Raw genomic sequence first — 20,173 nt, forward strand, 5'->3', positions numbered from 1 at the left:
ATCATCGGCAAAAAGCCATAATTCTGATTTTATATTGCAAATGAGGTCATTAATGTAAATTAGGAATAGTAGTTGCGACAGGCCGGCGCCCTGAGGGACTCCCGATGTTACATTGGAAAAAGGAGAGTGGCTATCATTTGTAGAAGTGAACTGCTTGCGCCCTGAAAGAAAATTTTCGATCCAACGGATTAGGTTGACGGGTATTCCTAGTGATGAAAGTTTTTGAAGTAAATGATTGTGCTGGACCCGATCAAATGCTTTGGAGTCATCGAGGAATATAGCATATATTTGTAGGTTGGCATTCATGGATTCGAGCAAATCGTGTATGAACTCGGCAAGCTGGGTTTCACATGAAACGTGTTTCCTAAAACCGTGCTGGTGCGAATAAAAAAAGTCGTTAGATTCAAGATGTGTCATTAGGTTTGTAGATATAATGTGCTCGAGTAATTTTGATGGCACACTGGTTAGAGAAATAGGACGGTAGTTGGAGGCTAATTTGTGGTCACCGGATTTGTAGACTGGGATGATTTGGGCCATTTTCCAATCATCCGGAACTTCCTCGGAGTGTAAAGACTGAGTAAAGATTAATTGTAGTATCTGAGCCGAAGTCGTTGATGTGTTTTTAGTACTTTACTATTGATATGATTACAGTCTGCTGACGAAGACAGTTTTAGAGAAGCAGTAAGGTTGCTGATACCGTTGGCAAAAACCTGGATCATAGGCATCGCCACTGATGAGGATTCTGGTGAAGTTATGGCGGTATAGTAGCTAACAGGAGAAAATACCGAGACGAAATAGCTGTTCAAAACGCTGGCACACTGATCTGGTTCGACTGGTTCTCCATCAGTTTCCATAAGCGCAGTTTGGTTCAGGCGAGACCTAGGGGATAGAATGCGCCAGAATTTGTTGGGGTTCGACTGTAGGATTCTACGTAGATCGATGGAAAAGAATTTATTTTTTGCAGCAGCTAAGCTTTCAATGTACGTTTTTGTACATTGACAATATCGGTCCCATGTAATAGGGGAGTTAGATTTCTTTGCTGATCGATAGAGGCGCTTTTTCCTGTTTAGGAGACGTTTCAGGCTTACGGTAAACTACTCATTGCTTTGATCAGACTTAATATTTATTTTTGGTATGTATTTGCTTCTGAGGTTCATCAATGCTGTTTTGTATAATTCCCAGTTATGATTAACTGTTCTTGATAGATAAGACTCACAGAAATGCTCAGAAAACCGTGTAAATTCCGCGTTGATGGCATCGAAGTTCGCTTTATTGTAATTGAAGATTATCTTTTCAGAGGTTGATCTAACTTTCAGCAGTAGTGATATGAAAATGTTTAGAAGTGCATGGCAACTGAGTCCAGGAAGAGCCGTTACGCCTTTAATGTTTTCAGTACTGCTCGTCAGCAAGAGATCAAGGGTGTTATTCGCTCTCGTCGGAAGTGTTATGGCTTGATGGGGACTGAAATCAAGGGTTAGATCGAGGAATTGCTTGGGCTCACTGGACTGCGATTTACAAGGTACGCTAAGTAGAGGCCAGTTAATCTGGGGGAAATTATAATCGCCAAATAGAAAATTAGATGATTTGGGAAAGTTGTCCCTGATATACGCTAAACTACGGTAGAGTGAGTTGATGAAAGACGGCCCCTAATCGGGTGGCCGGTAACAATTGCCAATTATAGCTTTCACAGTTGAGGTATGAACACAAACCCATAATATTTCGAGTACATCGTCGTGGTACACTAAGGATGATGACAATGTATTTCTTACAGCTATTAGAACACCGCCCCCTCTACGGTTGCTGCAATCGCGACGATACGTTGTCAAGTTAAGATTAGCGGGAAGGACTTCTTAATGGAGGATATCTTCAGTTAACCAGGTTTCAGTAAGAATGATAATGTGCGCGTCAATGTCGTCGATGAAGCTAAGAAGCTGGTCATGCTTTGGAATTACGCTCCTCCTTCTGATTATTTCAACATATTCACAAAACCCGACTATACGTTTTCATTCCTGACAATTCTTCCACAAAATACCACTTCAGAACGCAAAGAAAGTTGTTGCTAAAATCTGATCCAATTACGGTAAACAGACACTACGCTATCAAGATCCTATAGCCATAGATAATTTGCCGCTACCTCTTGACTTCAATTCTTAAACATTGTGGTCCAATAAGAACCTTAAACATTACTTAATAGGTTGCAACATCCATATTTTATAATATTTCACTCGAGATTTCCGTACAGTTACTGTGTTCATCCTGTGAATCCTTTGTTTGATGATTATCTATTATGATGAGTAAATCTTGGTTGTGTTGCTTGTTCTACGAACTTTATGTAGAAAAGTGTGTGTCGCAAATTGTTTTTTATGCATTAGTGTGTTACAAACTGCATATGCGTGCTCTTTTTTTCCGCTCTTATTATTCAAATAAGATTTTTTCGTTTCTTCTTTTTGCCACTGCATTGCCAACTGTATATGGGTGCTGAGGCCCTTGTAAGGCAAGTCAGCCTTTTGCCTCAGCTCTCCCTTTCCATGAAAAGAAAATAAATTGAATTGAATTGAATTGGAAAAAAAAAGAAGAGCATGAGCTGTAGATGCTCGACTGAATTTTCCCCAAAGGATAAGCTGACAATTTAACGCGCCATCTTCCAATCATGATTAATTTGCTGCCGCCTTATTTGGTGCACAGCATCTAAAACAAGCCTCAATATGATACTCGACCTTGAAAAGAAGGCAGTCAGACTTAACGCTAGCGCGTGTTAACGTGCTGATACGGGAAGTTCATTTTTGCGATATGGGATCATTCGCGTGCATGCAAAGTTTGAATATTGTTTACTGCAGCCACTCTGTTTTCAAATGTCACCTTTCTTGGAAGAGGCGAGGGTAAGGTGGAGTGCGAAGTTCTTGACGCTAATCACATAAATATGCAAGGAGATAATTGTATGAGCACTTCGTCTGTCACGTTGATCCAGAAAGAAATGTTTCTTTTCCCACCGGCACTAGCACCGTGGTTATTTCGCAAGCATCGCTGTTTTAGTGTTTTTTGCGTCGTTCTGCGCATGCTCGAAATGTTTTCCTGGGACACGTGCTTTTTTCAATAAGGCACAGTTTTTAGTGCAGCTGCTGTGTGTGCTTCGTTTCTTTTCCCACCGGCACTAGCGCCGTGGTTATTTCGCAAGCATCGCTGTTTTAGTGTTTTTTGCGTCGTTCTGCGCATGCTCTAAATGTTTTCCTGGGACACGTGCTTTTTTCAATAAGGCACAGTTTTTAGTGCAGCTGCTGTGTGTGCTTCGTCTCTCTTAGTCAACGTCTTTTGGCTGGTTTATTTTTCAAGAAAGTGAAACTTTGTGAAGTTACGTGAGACCTACACAAAAACGCTAATTAAGGAACGCCAAAACCTAACACAAAGCCACAATTACGAGTATTAAAAGGAAGTGAATTTCGCTTCCCATGCTGTGCATCGTTCTTCGGTTCTCATACTGTGCATCAGTACTTAAGTCAATGAATTACTTCTTTGACTTAAATATCGCTACCTTCGCGCGAAGAACCCACGGCGATTTAATGGGTAGCTTCAAATAATTAATTAATCAAATGATCAATCAATTCATCAATCAATCCCGTTTATTCAGCTTCGCATAGTCATGCATGGGTGCGTGCAAAAGAGGATCACAACAGCCGCCGCTCTTACCCAGGAGAGCATAAAGTACAAAAATTAAACATTGCCATATTATTTGGCTGAGAAATGAATAGTTGGCACAGAACACGATTAATAATTTTTTGTTCAACTCAAGTAATTCTGCGGCAGGTAACATATGCATCAATGCGTTGCAGACCTACAGTTCAAAGAAAACTGTTCGTTAATGCAAATTTATGGCATATTTAAAAAGAGAAGAAACGGAATGCGTGCAAACGTAGTTAAATAAACACATTGAACCTAGCACCCCCCTTTCTTTTTCATTTTATTAACACTAGGTATTAGCACGCCACGCTGGCTCACTGGAATTCAGCAGTGATGATTATAGGTCGTGTGTTTGACTCCCTGGCCGTGGCGACCGTATCTCGACAGAGGAGAAATACAAAACCTAATGTGTCCTGTGGGATTTCGGAGGAAGTTAAAACACGCTGTGTGGTATAAATAAATCGATAAGCCTCCACTACGGCGTATGAACGATAAATGTCACAATTTTAAGATTTTATTTGTGATGGGCTACGCTCAGCACAGTTAGTAACGTATAGCTAACGCCCTTAGTTTTTGACTTTTATTTTTTCTAAGATCCGTTTGGTGAAAATCGGCCCTTATTTTTTAATTTTTCTGAGGAAATTCGACTCCAAGTCGGGTTATTCGGTACAAATTTCAATATTCTCGGTTTTTTTGGGTCCTTTTTCTTGTAGCAAAAAAAGAATACTCTTAGTGCTTATTTTTGTGCGAGAGACAAGCTGCCAAAAATTTTGCTCCGCCCTTCACAAACAGCATAAAAAACAGGTTGAACAAAATATCACAAATTAGATTTTCTCTCAGCTGTTGAAATTGTTTCCTAGTGTAAACTGTCAATCTCTTACGCAATAGTTCGCGTTGATGCAAGAACTCTCTGCTTTTCACATTGCGAAAACATTGATTTAACATCAGTGAAGGTATTCTACACTCTAAAGAGCCCTGCAGCAAGACGTTGTTAGTGTAGACCACGCTTGATACACGATGCCGAATAAATGCACGGTCAGTACCCATGTTTTAAGTCTCGCTTCTGAGGGATACAATTTGAACATATCCTGAAATTCAGTCACGTCGTGGATGATCGTGCAAGAGGACCGGCGCCATTCCCCAACGCATTAAAAAGTCGATGGAATTGCGTAACCAGGCCTGGGGTGCGGCCTTAGCTCGGTGACCAGAACCGACAAAGCACTCCCACACCAGAGCAGGATTTGGCCACCCTGGTGTGGTACTTGGCCACAACTGTCTATGTTCAAGCCAATTAACCCTCGGCTCTCAGCCCCCAGCAACTGCGGAGCAACTGGCCAAGGCGGTGGTCAGACCTGTGGCGCTGCGGAGGGTGCTAAGAATATCTGGCTTCGGATAGGCCGACCCTGGAATCTGAACCTAGCAACATTCAACGCTATAACCTTATCTAGTGAGGCTAGCCTAGCAGTGCTGTTCGAAGAACTAGCGGGCATTAAATGTGATGTCATAGGGCTTAGTGAAGTTAGGAGGATAGGTGAGGTGTATACAGTACTAAAGGACGGGCACATACCGTGCTCTCGCGGATTAGTGGATAGACGAGAACTAAGTGTGGGATTCCTCATTAAGCAGGATATATTCTACAACGTAGGGGAGTTTTATGGTATTAACGAGAGAATGGCAGCTATCGTAATTAGGCCCATTAGGAGGTACAAGCTGAATGCGGTGCGGGCCAACGGGCCTACAACCAGCCATGGTGACCAGACCGTTGATAGTTACTATGGAGGCGTGGAATCGGCAATGAACAAAGTAATATCACAATACACTGTACTCAAGGGTGACTTCAATGCGAAGGTGGGCAAGAAACTCGCTGGCGACCACGCGTTAGGTGGCTATGTGATAGGTTGTAGGAATAGCAGGGGAGAGTTATTAGTAACATTTGCAGATAGAAATAATTTACGGATCATGAATACCTTCTTCTGCAAACGAAAGAACAGGAATTGGACCTGGAAGAGCCCCAATGGTGAGACAAGAATTAAATCGACTTCATACTATGCGCTCAACGTGGCATCGTTCACGATGTGGACGTCTTAGGAAAGGTGCGCTGCAGCGACCACAGAATGCTAAGGTCTCGAATTAGTTTAGACTTGAGGAGGGAACGAAAGAAGCTAGTGAAGAAGTCTATTAACGAGTTAGCAATAAGAGGAAAAGTAGAGAAGTTCACGATATCACTGCAGAACAGATATTAAGCCTTAACTGAGGAAGACGATCTCAATGTCCTTACAATGAATGATAACCTGACAGCTATTATTACGGAGTGCGCAGTAAATTTAAGTGGTAGGATGGATCAACAGGACACCGACAAGCTATCTCTCAAGACGAAAGATCTCACCAAGAAATGCCAAAGCATGAGGGCGGCTAACCCTAGAGCCAGGATAGAACTAGCAGAGCTATCGAAGTTAATAACTATGCGCAAGGTAGCCGACATAAGGAAGTTCAATGTGGTGAGGATCGAGCATGCTCTAAAGAAAGGAGGTAGCCTGAAAGCGGTGAAGAGGAAACTTGGTAAAAATCAGATGTATGCGTTAAGAGACAAGTATGGCAACGCTATTAGCAATGTAGTTAAGATAGTTAAAGTATCCGACGAGTTATGCACAAATCTATGCAGTAGCGAATGCAATCAGAGTGTTAATGAGGAAGACAGCAGAACAGAGCAATGCGCCATCCAGCCAGTAACGAAAGAATTAAAGAAAGCCTTGGTGCAATGCACAGGAGAAAAGCAGCTAGTGAAGATCAGGCAACAGCAGATCTGTAGAAGGATGGAGGGGAAATTGGGATAGAAAAACTAGCCTCTTCTGTATACGCAATGCCTTAAGACCTCAGCCATGCCAGAGGCTTGGAAGAACGCAAAAAATATCTTAATTCATATTAAAGGAGACGTCAAGGGCTCGAGAAATTACAGACCGATCAGCTTACTGTCCGTTGCCTACAAGGTAGTTACTAAGGTAATAGCTAATAGAGTCAGAGGAACCTTAAACGTTAATAAACCAAATGATCAGGCAGACATTCGTAAAGAATATTCAACAATAGATCATATCCACACTATCAATCAGGTGACAGAGAAATGCGCAGAATATAACCAACCCATATATATAGCCTTCATTGATTACGAGAAAACATTTGACTCTGTGGAAAACTCAGCTGTCATACAGATATTGTGGAATCAGGGTGCAGAATAGCCTTATTTGAAAATATTGAAAGATATCTATATTAAATGCACAGCTACTATAGTCCTCCATAAAGTCAGCAATAAAATTCCAATAAGGAAGGTCGTCAGGCAAGGAGGTACAATCTCCCCAATGCTATTCTTCGCCAGTTTACAGGAGGTATTCCGAGGCCTGAAATGGGAACAGTTGGGGATTAGAAAAAATGGAGAATAACTAAATAATCTGCGATTAGCTGGTCACATTGTCTTGCTGAGTCACTCAAGAGAGTAATTGCAAAGCACGACAAAGGATTTAGACGGGCAGAGCAAAACGGTGGGTCTAAAATTGAACGCGCAGAAAACCAAAGCAATGTTCAACAGCTTAGCAAGGAAACAACAGTACACAATTCGAAGCGAGGTGCTGGAAGTGGTAAAGAAATACGTCTACTGAGGCAGGTAGTGACAGCTGACCCGGATCACGAGAGGGAAATAACTAGAATGATAAGAATGAGGTGGAGCGCATATGGCAGATTCTCTCAGGTCATGAAAAGCAGTTTACCAATATCCCTTAAGAGAAAAGTGTACAGCAGCTGTATCTTACCGGTAGTCACCTACGGGGGAGAACCGGGGAGGCTAACGAAAGGGTTCAGCTTAAGTTAAGGACAAAGCAGCAGGACATGGAAAGAAAAATGATAGGTGTAACTTCAGAGACCAAGAAGCGAGCAGAGTGGGTGAGGGAACAAACGCGAGTTAATGACATCCTAGTCGAAAGCAAGGGGAAGAAATGGGCTTGGGTTGGGCATGCGATGCGAAGGCAAAAGACCCGCTGGTCCTTAACATTAACAGAGTGGGTTCCAAGAGAAGGCAAGCGTAGCAGGGGACAGCAGAAGGTTAGGTGGGCAGATGAGATTAAGAAGTTCGCAGGCATAGGGTGGGGGCAGCTTGCAAACGACCGGGTTAGTTGGAGAGATATGGGGGAGGCCTTTGCCCTACAGTGGGTGTAGTCAGGCTGATGATGACGATGATGATGATGATGATTGGAGACAAGCGTTAAAGGGCAACTCCGGCAAGTTTATGCCCTTGCTGAGTTCATGGTTGATTTATGTTTGTGGTAGATTTCTCATCCCTGTACGCCACTTCGTATTTTGCACTACGCAACCAATATCTTTAAATGAGCAAAATTCGTAAATCGAATTCTGAACTCTGCGCGAAGCCCGGAGAGCTGCTTTACGTGACGTCAGTGATGACGACACTGGTTTCCTAGCGAGCCGCATGCGCCTGCTGCCGCCCTGCCGCGCTGCGCGAAAATCGAATCGCTGTGAGAGCACCATGTGCCGGAGAGACAATCGAAAACTGGCGATTCTTCCTCCATGTCATCAGGCAACGTTCACTAGCTGGCAATGATTCGATAACAAATTTTAGCTCAAGCGATTTCTCCTTGCCGACGACCCGCCTGAGTGAACCCTGAGTGAACGCACCGCGTCCCGCTTCGACACGAATGTGCACAATGTGCCCTCACATCAATTTCAGATTATGAATGGCGAACGTACACATTAATAAACCCTACCCTGCATTTACAGCTTCACACGCGGTGAATGCCAGCCGTTGCTAAGAGACGAAAAGCAATGCTGTCGGCAGATCTCGGCTATGCGCAATCTTCTGCCCAGCATCGCTTGCATCTGTCACCACCAGCTGCTCCCAGTGTTGTGCCTTCACCGCGAGATGGTAGACATAAACTGAGGCCGCAGGAAGCATGTTTTCTAAACTATTTGAAGACATTGATGCTCTCTGACACTTTCATGCAAGTGGCCTATCTCGAAAAAAAGTTTCGAAAAACGTAAATTTTGTCGAAAGTACTGGATCGATGTACCAAAAAGTGAAAGTCTGCACACTATGCTTTATTGCGAGAACTCTGCAAAGCACTTACCACCTTCAAGCTATTTTCACAGGTAACACGGAAATAACGTTTTTCAGCGACACGCGTGCACCGCAAACAATCGACACTGGTCGTACATGGGGGTTTCTAATGATTTCTTCTTATGCCATAAAATTTGTGAGTCTGAAAAACTTCTTTTTTCGCAACACACGTTTTTTACGATTTATGATTTTAAATGCTTTTAAAAAACAAGTACTCCTTTCCTGGTGTTTCTGCGGTGAAAGCGGCACGGTCGAAAAAATGTTTTTTGGCTGCGTCCTTATTGCTACTTAATCCCTTTTCCTAACGGCGACTTTTATACAGACGCCTTGTTCTTTCAAAGACGGGTTTGCTCGCGGCGTTTCCGCGAACGCAGTATGTCGACGATAAGGCAGCGATGGGCATCTTGATGCCAAGCATGCTTTAGTGATGGGCACAGGGCTGATGACTTTGAGTCCATGCAGCGACTAACCAACTGACAAACGTGAAACCTCCATGATATACTCGGAAAGTGGGATTTGGACGCCAAGGTGTATTTCTGGAAAAAAGCATGAAAAAATGTGGGCATTTTCATTTCGGAAAGGAAAGGTGGACTAGAAAAGCGCGCGAATAAAAAAAAAGGGGGGGGGGGGGGGGGAGTATGTCAACATTTGGGAAGCGGCGCTAATTGTCGGTCACACTACACCTCCGAACCCGAGTTGCGCAATATTCTCCCTACATTCTCCTTACGATGCTAAACGACACCAAGGTATTAGGTCGGGCCAGAAACAGGCGGGAACGCGAAATTATCGAAGCCTACGCTATGCATGTTGCTCCGGATAAGCAATGCGTAAGCTCCCCTTCGGTGATGCTAGGGAGAACGGAATTAACCTATCTCAGGAATAGTAATCTTCGGCTGTTGTAAGGGCACGTGTTGATCGTTTTATGTTTTATTTTTATTTTTTTCCTTATAATTTTTCCTATTATTTTTTCCTTCAAATCACTCTTGTCAGCGCCGTGCGTTCTCCCCTCTTCTGTGTATTACATGACGTCATGATGTCTATATACTCATGTTTCTTCAGAGGATAAACAGTTGTTAGGAAGCGCTTGTTCGTGTGTTCGTCCCTTTCCGCATTTTAATAGCGCTCACCAATACCTTCAAGAATGCATTTACAACTAGCCCCAGTAGTAGCTCTTTAGACTAAAACAGAGCGCACAAGAATGTTCAGAATGTGGGGGGGGGGGGGGGGGGGGTATACTTCAGGCGCCGACCAGAACGAGTCGCGCTGCACAAAGCACTCCGGCAAAAACCGCCTTCGCTCTCAAAATTGAGCTCCTCTATCCGTTTTTCAACGCGCCGGCCAGTTACGAAGCTATTGGGGATGCCCCAAAAAGGAGAGAGACTCTGATCCTGCACTGTGGAAGCTTCGCCGTGCGGATATTTAGTAGCCAAAGGCGTGTTAAGTTCCAAGGAAAGAACATTTTTCCACACGCAGAAATGTTCCCGTGCGCTGTGGCTGTCCACTGTTTGCCAGTAAAACAAATGCCCAATAACGCGAAGTTCTTTATAAATGCATGAAACGCACGACGTAGAATAAATGAGGCAGAGAAACAGGACACGTTCTTCGCGTCCATCTGCCTTCGTGAGCTTGCATTAGCGCAATCTTGACCATGTAAAAGGGAAACGAAAAAATAGTTGTGATGCTTGCACTGCACCGGCACAATTTCATTTGTTCAAAACGTAACAATATGAAGTAGTCTGTGTTAGCAGTTATGAGGCACAGACCTGTCAAGGCGCTTCCTTTAAAAGACTTGAGAATCGAGACTACAGAATACAATCCCCATAAATTTCCTTGCAATTATCCCTATTACGCTTTTCATGACGAGGTACGGAATCAATGAGCAAGAAAAACTACGAGAAGAAATTTCGTAATCCTGCTCTTGCCTTTGCTAAATAAAGAGGACTAAAGAAGTATTTTATGTATTTATCATGTGCCGTATGTACAGTGTGTAAAGTATGTATGTATTTATATACAGTAGCGGTGATTTGGTTGGCGCCATGAAGCAAATATACATTTTAGAACAACGCACGGGCTCGGGCTTTCCTGAAAGCATGTGACGGATTTTTAGCTGTTAGCTTACGGGCCTGGGCCAGACTCGGGCGCATTCACTAAATGCCCGCTTTCTATGTTCCCATGGGGTTGATAAACTGAGAGACAGCGATTAGCGGCAGTTTTAAACCATTTACAGGGCGCGAAATTCTCATCTTCGGTAATACGCTATGCAATAAGTTGGGCATGCAACAAATTCAAGACAATACAGACAAAACACGCGATTATACCATTCTGCTTTCCTTAAACCCATTTGATTTGTTTGCAAACCTCTCAGATTCTGAAAGAGTGTCTTAACATCACACTCCTGTTGTATGCCACGGAATCAAGCAGAACAAGAAACTCATTTTACACCTATATTCTAAACAGAAAGAACTTTTTTAACTTAAAATCATAGTCACAAGAACATTTCTGTTTCTGAAGCGCGGTTGTCGCTCTTCTGCTGCTTCGGTCGTCAGCCGGGCCCACACATTCGGCGGGCCGGGCCGGTTAGGTCACAGTTTCCTCGGGCCGAGACAGGTAACGGGAGTGAGTTCCCTATGCATGCCGGGCACTTTCCTGTAATTACGACCCGTGCAGTCCTCGAATACGGATCTTCGGTTACAATCGAACCCAAGTTAATACGGCGTTTCTCTCTCATTTTTCATTTAGAAGGAGCCTCAGATGACCTTAGAGGACGCTACCGGATTTAAAATATGGTTACTTTGATTAGCACCATAATTCAGAACCGCCAAGCACAACATGAGTGGCATGACGATGCTTCATTGCGCGTTCAGAGCGACCCAAGCCTGCTCTAGAACAATTTCCGCAAAGCAGTGTGACATATCTGCTCCCCGCATAAACCTCGCCACTCATGAAAGGATCACTTCAAAATGAGCCCGGGACAGCTCGGCCAAAAGATCGAGCGCACAAATTCCTTAGATTCATTTTCCTCGGCCTACCTTCATAACACTGGTTTTGAGCAGCAGGCCAGCGCAGGAGTTGTTGTTCTAGGCACACAACAGAGACACCCCTTCACCAGGAAAAGCATTCTGTCAGGGATTGTATTATTGCGACCTGGCGCATTAACGCTGCACCATTTAGTTCTTGGTCTCGGAGAGTGTAATGCGAGCCGAGCAGGCCTTCATGCCGATGTAGCCACCGCAAAAATGGCGCAAAACCATGAAGTACGTCGTCACGGTGGCTTCGCTGCCCGTGACAAAATCACGTTAGAGCGAGAGGCAGAAAGAAAGAGTGAGACCGGTTGTTTCTCCCGTCACGAGGAGCGCGATGCGTTGCATATGTCCACGTTGTGCATATAAAAGCTGGACACCCCACGGTCTGCATCGCATCTGCCGCTGCTCCTCCGCTGAACACCAGCTTGTGGTTACGTCTCTCATGGATATGATATCTCAGGTGAGAACTCAATGGTACCGTTTCGGTAGCGTTTCACTATTATAACAATATTATTAGGGGGCAGTGTGGCAGCAATTCCACACACAATTTAATTCAGTTTATTATTTATATTTAAGCCCAGGTTTGGTGCATTACTTCGGCGCAAGTATAGACATGTTTGAAGCTACGAGCAAATTTCCGTTTTATTTTTATTGTAAAATGTTAGCCTTCCGCCCAAGGCAAACAAAAACCGTCAGAAAATTTCATTACATATAAACACCGTTTAGTTTCTCGAAGTTTTCATGCTTTAATGTAATTGTTATGTAAAGAAACTGGGAATGTCTAACGAAAGACCAAAATGGACTGCTTGTAAAATTCCCGATTCCAGACTTCCAGCGTCGTGGTATGGCCAGTCTTTAACTCGTAGCTCAATATTCCCACTTGTGCGCATGTTTAAGAAAATGGGAGTCTTTGACTATAATAAGGCAGCGTCTCTTCCCTGCACGCACTCCTTCCTCTCTTCTTTCATGGCTCCCCAGCTGTCCGCCACGAGATAGACAGTTACTGCCTGCGCCTTTCCTTCTGAAAAATATTCTTCTCTACCCATCTGCAAAGACAGAAGCGGTTTTTGGAGCACAGACAGCGTTCAGCGTCCTAGGCTATTAGCGTTGAACATGTTTGTCGTGTTTTTCAGTTCCCCTGAAAGCCATATATTTTTGTTCTAGTACTTCTGCCGCTACTAAGATGCATGGATTCTGTGTTGTTTAGCAAAACATTAGAGCACCCCATGTGCGTTTTCCGCAAAATTCTAGAGCTGCGCCGGCTATCAGCCTCCGTGTTGAAAAGTTATTCCCATATTCGGTCAGATTAATATAACGAAGATAAAACTAACTGCATTAAAATCCGATTCTAAAGAATCTTTACGACACACAGCCTATAAAAGTCGTGAGAAGTTTTTCAGACAGGTCTGTAAACGCGAATGACTTGATCACACACACTGAAAAGGAAAATACAGACTCTCTGCTCACGCGCAGAACTTCTCGATATAGTGACACCAAAATAGCGTTTGGGTTTGAGGCACACACCTGCGAAATAATCACCTAGATTATTATTTTCTCTTGCTTAGTAGTGTGCTCTTCTGCATGTGCAACAAAGTTGCGTAAAACAGGCAGGTAAAGCCGCTTTCGCAGCGATATTTCTGCAAATGCTTCGGGTAGTTTACGTATTACATCTGCCGTTACAAAAAATGCGACGTTTTCATCGTTGTTAATCCTCCTCCTTCTGCAGTCTGCCTGCCTCTTCCTCTCTATTGTCGCCTTTGTGAGTGCGGGCAATGTCTTCGGCGGCGGCGGCGGCGGCCACCACGGATTCCGGGGCGCAGGGTTCCGGGGCCCCATCTTTGCGGCGGCGGCTACTCCTGGCTTCTCCGCTGCTGGTGCCTCCTATGTGCGTAAATGCTCATCAAGAAAGGGCAACTTGAGCCCCACCTGATGATCCCAGAGAATATTTCTTTACATATATAACAAAGCAGTCAAGACGAATTACACCAGCAAAACCACACATACCATTGTAGTGTTCGATTGCATATTTAAAAATGAAAGATTGAGCGGCAGGCGCACCTTTGTACAATACTACCAGACTGCGAGCCTTTGCTTACATCAGAAGTTTATATGACTTGCCAGCATGTGGGCCGTGAATTGGAAATAGGCAAAGAGAGATAGCATGTACCTTTCATCGCGTTGAGAAGCAGAGATTCTGTCCACCATGGTCGAAGTGCTAAAAACATGGACGCATATATAACCTCAGATATTAAAAAGGAACACAGAATTATACATGGCTTTGCGCAACAGACTTCACATAATCCTAACTTTTAAGAATCAAGTGGTGATAAAGGCGCCGCATTTGTAAGCAACTGCACGTCATGGCGGTGCATAATGTGTGCACACACATATCATTTTCCAGGCATTCAGAAGAATTGTCTGACAGAAGCCTCAATCCCCCTGCATTATATAAAATATCGGTTTCTCGCTATGACTAGCTTGAAGATGTGTAAAAATAGCATCAACGCTTGACGTTGTCTTCTACAAGTGCGAACCAAGACCGGGAAGGGACTCGATCTGCAGCTTCGCCTCCCTGCAAACTTCACAGATATTCTGTACGAAGGCAGAGAACGGGGAGCGTGAGTGTGTCTCCTCGCCTATTCCTAGACGGGACCGATTCCAAGGGCAGTAACAAACCTTATAATCGATACTAGATACTAAACCTTTTATTAATGGGGTGCGAATTAGGTTGCATCACCGGGTAGGAAGAACGTGAAGTGGCATTATACCTCTTCCCAGTGGGCTTTAGCCAAGCTTCAATACCATGCCCATGCTCATTTTAACGAGCGATTACGGAACTTTTGTGCACATTTACACACTCTTTCGAAGTCAGGTTCTTAAAATTGTAGATGCCGATATGAGCTGTGCAGAATAAAACTGTTTCTTGTTTATAAAAAGAGAAGATCTAGGTGCGCTTACAATTTTACTGGCGGTAAGATGTAATCAACAATGGAAGTGCGTAAGGAAGTTTTTCTTCACGCAGGAACTCAACATTGCGGCTCCTTTTTTTCTTTGCTTACCTGCATCGCAACGCTGTGGATTCCAGTAGGAGCCGGATTGCATATGTACATGGCTAATTAATTCAAAACATAAAAAGCGCAACTTGATGAGATATTACGGTGCCAGATAGCAAACTGTTCTAGTCTCGAACAGTTCTAAGTAAAAAGAATCGCGAAAAACGACACCTCTACAAGCTTTGCTTTTTCTGCTATAACCTGCAGTGCAAGAGGAAATCATAACAACTGCCGCATCTCTGTTTATACTTGACCTGTGGAAGATATCGTGTTGTCGACAGGGGTGCCAATGAGACTGCAGCTTTTCATGGTTATCAGGGAACGTACCCACATACCCTTCCTCCCAAAGTGACTCCTTACAAATCCCCTACGAACGTCTCCCATTCAGTGGGGATTTGTTGAACGCCATGGACGAAGAGAACTCAGATTTGGTACCCCACTGAATTTTCCCGATTGACGCTGTTGTCCGCTTGCTCCGATCGTTGGTTTTAAGAACTTTCTCTCTTCGTTTCTACAGCCTCCCCAGCCGTACAGCTTCGGCTATGACACCACTGACGAGTTCGGGACGCGGCTGTACCAGAAGGAGCAGGGAGACGCCAGCAACGCCAAGACCGGCTCGTACGGCTACCGGGACGCCAACGGACTGTTCCGCACAGTGCGCTACGTGGCCGACGCAGGCGGATTCCGTGCCACAGTGGACACCAACGAGCCCGGCACCTCCCCTGGCGCCAGTGCCGATGCTGTGTTTAATGCCAATCCCGTTGCGGCTCCTGCCGTAGCCCCGGGTGCCGGCAGATATGCAGGCGGCCGCTACGGGGGGGCTGGACCCTGGGCATCCGCCTCCGGTGCCGCTGCTGGCGGATACGGAGCCGGCGGTCCCTGGGCAGGATAGGAAAACTTCATATGCTGGGCGAACATCCTGTCAGGCGCTGCATCCTCTAGTCCATACTGGATGTTAATGGCGCGAAAAAAAAGTGTGCAACTTATTCATAATAAAAAAAAATGGTTTGTTTCAGAATGGCAGTTACTAGCGAGTGCTGAACTTTTTGCTACCATATACCTGTTGTTACTCAGCTGAGCCGTAGCATTGAATTCCGGTCCAGAACTGCCAGGAATTTGCAAATAATTCAGACATTGCACCGCATAATACATTAAATGTAGCGACTCGCCGACATGGAAGGGAAATTAGTAGGGATGTCAAGGCAAGTCGGCATATTCATCTCGTCCCTGGAACAACTTGATTCCAAGATTTCTTCATTGCAGTAAACAGAAAACAGTATTGACGCAGCATAAATTTGTAGTAGGAGTTCGAACACCATCGTTTATGGCCTACCAGAAAAACGTAATGAGACTAGCTAAACACCTCGTCCCAGGAAGAACTTGCTTCCATGATTTGTTGAGTGCTGTAAACAGAAAACAGTATTGACGCAGCATGAAATTGTTGTAGGAGTTCGAACGCCATCGTTTATGGCCTAGCAGAAAATCTTAATGAGAAGTTAAACGCTGGAATACATCAATAATAACAAAGAAATTTAAGAATTTCCCTCAAACACTTTTCGATATAATGAATTCACAGTTTTAGAAGGCCGCCACTAAACAGTGTAATGCCAGGTATTTTGAAAGTTGTTTTGAAATGAATGAATGAAGTACTATAATCAGGGTTCAAACTGAAAAACAGCACGCCTTCTGCTAGGGAAGATATTTTCTTTAAACATACTCAAGTTAAACCAGCACGTAAAACACTGACGCCAACAGTAACCAGCCGGGCTTTTCGTGCAGGTTTAACATTAGTATGAACCCTTACGAACTCGCCCAGTTTGCTGCGCTAATTGCTTTCTGGGAAGGTAAGAGGACGGTGGCCTGGAGCGCACGCGTCCGTTTTACGGGCTTAGCTATGATAACGATTTTTGTCGTGATAGACGCCGAGTTTGGTTCTGGACGCTGCCGCTCCGAGCGCTGATTGTCAAGACATGCTTTAAGAGAAGCGGGCGCATCGTCGCAGCAAGTAGTGCCTGCGGTCAGTCCCGTTTGAGATATATCGCGTATGTGTCGCGGGTGCTTTCGTCGCGCTTATGCCAACCTGTGCCGTGGGAATTTCATGGAATGCTTTTGCTCGAAATCTTCGTTTACCTTCGAAATCTTCGTTTGCGCGAAATCTTCGTTTGCTTTGCTTCAATTCTTTATTGCTTGCACCGTGCACAAATGGCTGAGTATTCCTAGGATAGGATAGGATAAAGTTTACTGCTCTAGTTTTTTTACACTTCAGAGTTCAGAGGTTGTCTTCATCTTGCGATGTCTTCGCCCTCTTCAGCTTGTGAAGCCCCTATTCCTTGGCCCCATTGGATCTGGCACCTTGCACGGCATGTTGTACCAGCCTTCGTTGGAAGGCTGGATTGTGGCTGGAAAGCGCTTCCTCCCATTGCTCCCGACACGGTTCTTTCTGATTATGGAAACTATAATTGTCCTTGCACTTCCACGTTGTGTGATACACCGTGGGTCTGCCTCCGCATTTTGTGCACGTGTTTTTGTACTGCGTTGAATACATCTCATTTATTATGAAAAGATTAGCTAGGGTTTCTGTTTGGAGCCTCCTCCATACGACCGCCTCTTCCTGAGTCAGGCTAGAGTGCGGTTCCGGATATCTTTCCCTTACCCCCTGTAGTAATTCGTGATTTCTGAGAAGGTGGGTTTTACGTTTTCTGATGCCCCCTCCGGCCTGAGTGGATGAGAGGCTCGGTTCGTGTAAGCTCGAGTGGTCTCATCGGCCCTGATGTTGCCCCATACTTCCGCATGTCCGGGTAACCAGAAAATAAATTGCCTCGCCTGGTCCTTTTTTTTTTGGAGTCACTTGTGCTAGGACCTGTCTTGCACATTTACTTATCCTTCCTTTCATATAGTTCCTGCACGCCTCTTTCGAGTCCGTAAGGATGGTTAAAGATTTTCTGATCCAGTTGCCTTCGGCGATCGCTAGAGCAACTGCGAGTTCTTCGCCCTCATCAACCGTAACGCTTTTAATTGATGCGATAGCAAATTCTGCGCCCTCCCAGTTGAGTGCTATTGCTGCCATTCTCACGTCTCTTTACTATAACTGGACGCGTCTACATATACTGTATTTTCTTTGACCGCCAGTTCCTGTTCTATGTATTTTGCTCTCGCCTTTCTCCAAGCCGGGTGGAGGTTTGGGTCCATGTTATTGGGGAGCGAACAGACTTTCGTCGTGTGATGTTCTCGGTAATGTCTAGTTCCTTTTCTATTATTTTTTCTAAGTTGTAATCTAACTTTTCTAGGATTCGTCTGCCGATTATTATTTGCGCCAGCCTTTCCTTTTGCGTCTCTAGCTGTGCCTCTTCCAGCTCTTCGAATGTATTGTGAATTCCTAAACTTTCGGTAATTCCACATGGAAACGCATGTTCATTTCACAGGTGCTGCAGCTCACAAGCGATGACAGCAGCGTTCTATATATAGCTGCGTGGATTTCTCGTGTACTGCAGATAAAGAATGCGCAAATTGGACAACACAAACAGTGGTCGCAAGTGAAACATCCCATCTCTCGTGTCAAAAGCAGGTTGTCGCTACAGTATCAGCTCCTCAGCCAGTTGATCAGCTGCTTGTGCTCAAGGAGTTCCTGGAAATTGCTGTTATTGCTTTGCTGAGAAGAAACACACTTGGTTATCTAGAGGATGGAGTTTTGTCTAACGTTTGCGGTCTTCCCTCCTAGATTGGCAGATCAATACATACGACAGCCACAACGTGTACACGTGTTATCTGATCACTGTGAAGCTTGTGAGCGCCTTGTTTCTAAAGAGAACGAAGGCATTAACTGATCTGAGCATTAAGAAGTGGCTGGTGGTCGTGACGGTGAACAGTAAATACCGTAGACGCAAAGTTTGTGGCTTGTAATCTAACTGTTTATTTTGCTAACGTTTTGTCTTGAAGGTCACGTGACTTCTCCTTTCATCCCAAAATGAAAGCTTCGCTGAGGATTTTGGCTTGCATGTTTATAGGCCTTTTTTCTGCACGTGACGGCAGAGAAAAGCCCACTATAGCACATTCAGAAACGTGAACACAAATACGCCCGCAGCCGTTCCTGAATACCTCAAAAATTGCTAATGCTAAAGTATCCACATATGTGGTCTTTATTGTACCTTTATTAACTTATAGCCGCCGCGATGGCGCATAGGTTACGGCTTTCGGCTGCTGCTGTCCCAAGAGACTCGGGTTCGATCCCGGCCGTGGCGGTCGAATTTCGATGGACGCGAAATTCTAGCGGCCCGTGCAGTCTACGATATCAGTGCACGCTAAATAACCCCTGGTGGTCCAAATTTCCGGAGCCCTTCACTACGGCCTCTCTCCTAGTCTAAGGCGGCTTGGGACGCTAAACCCCATAAACCAAACCGAACCTTTATTAACTTATAAGAAATGATTATAAGAAATCGTTCAGAGTTAAAGCGCACGAATAAATATTGAATAGCTGACTTCAGCTTGCCGCTCTCGTTATTTCCAGCGGAGGCTTTGAGTCCGTGTTACAAGTGTTGACTAACAGTGCCACCACCCGAGACTGCGGACGGCGCGGGCAAAGCGCCCTTTGCCCAGGACGTAGAAGGGACTCCCGCTACAGACCGGCCGTAGTCAGAGATATCAGAGTATGGCTTGCGATTAGTGCTAAGCTGAACCGTGAAAATGGTAATAACGTGTTTATGGCCTTCAAAACAATTTAGTGCACACATAATTGCATATGCGGTATTCCATCGTGGATGATAAGATACCCTTGGCAAAACACGACATGAAAAGCGGCATCGGCCCTGGACGCTCATGCAGAAGCAGTCGAGCATGAGAACGCCATTAGTCTCAAATTATCTCTTGATCTTATCATCCGGCCGTTCACTTGGACAATGTAATCATACTAGAGGCAGTGGAGCAACATGTGGAAACTTTTCCGAGAAGATTAAGAACGGCCACTTCTATTGGTTCTTAATCTATTTTTATTAATGGATACAAGGATCTTGATATAGGGAGAGAGAAAGGAGGCCGCTAATGAAAAAGCATATAATTTAGCCTACGTTTAAGAATCGCGGGCATGCTACTCTGCGTGGGGAGCACACCGCTGCCAAAAATAAAGAAACAAACCCAAGTCCAATAAAAAGTTACATATATAAAACTCCAGCAAGCACACCAATACTGCTTCCTGATAAACCAAGAACAGTTTTAGCGTTATTTAAATAAATAAAGCGATTTCTTCTTACGAATAGCATCACTGATATTGTTCCAGCCAATAGTGGCCTATGAAAGAACGCGGTACTCAAAAC

General features: G+C 44.5%; 1 protein-coding gene across 1 annotated transcript; it reads left to right on the forward strand.

Moving 5' to 3' along the window:
- The first annotated feature begins 5,346 nt into the window (after positions 1-5,346).
- On the forward strand, positions 5,347-15,759 carry LOC144123780 (uncharacterized). Its single transcript, XM_077656535.1, has 3 exons — positions 5,347-5,523; positions 13,541-13,699; positions 15,346-15,759. Exons 1-3 carry the CDS (start codon positions 5,347-5,349, stop codon positions 15,757-15,759), a joined length of 750 nt encoding a protein of 249 aa, XP_077512661.1.
- Positions 15,760-20,173: the final 4,414 nt, after the last annotated feature.

Source organism: Amblyomma americanum, chromosome 3 (assembly GCF_052857255.1).
Source record: "Amblyomma americanum isolate KBUSLIRL-KWMA chromosome 3, ASM5285725v1, whole genome shotgun sequence".
Lineage (NCBI taxonomy): Eukaryota > Metazoa > Arthropoda > Arachnida > Ixodida > Ixodidae > Amblyomma > Amblyomma americanum.

What these genes read in the sequence shown, in the direction of transcription:
- LOC144123780 (XM_077656535.1), top strand. Translation starts at nt 5,347, where the DNA reads ATGGCAGCTATCGTAATTAGGCCCATTAGGAGGTACAAGCTGAATGCG. An exon ending in AGGGTGACTTCAATGCGAAG is followed by an intron (nt 5,524 to 13,540) that starts GTGGGCAAGAAA and finishes CTCCTTCTGCAG; the next exon opens with TCTGCCTGCCTCTTCCTCTC. An exon ending in CCGCTGCTGGTGCCTCCTAT is followed by an intron (nt 13,700 to 15,345) that starts GTGCGTAAATGC and finishes CCGCTTGCTCCG; the next exon opens with ATCGTTGGTTTTAAGAACTT.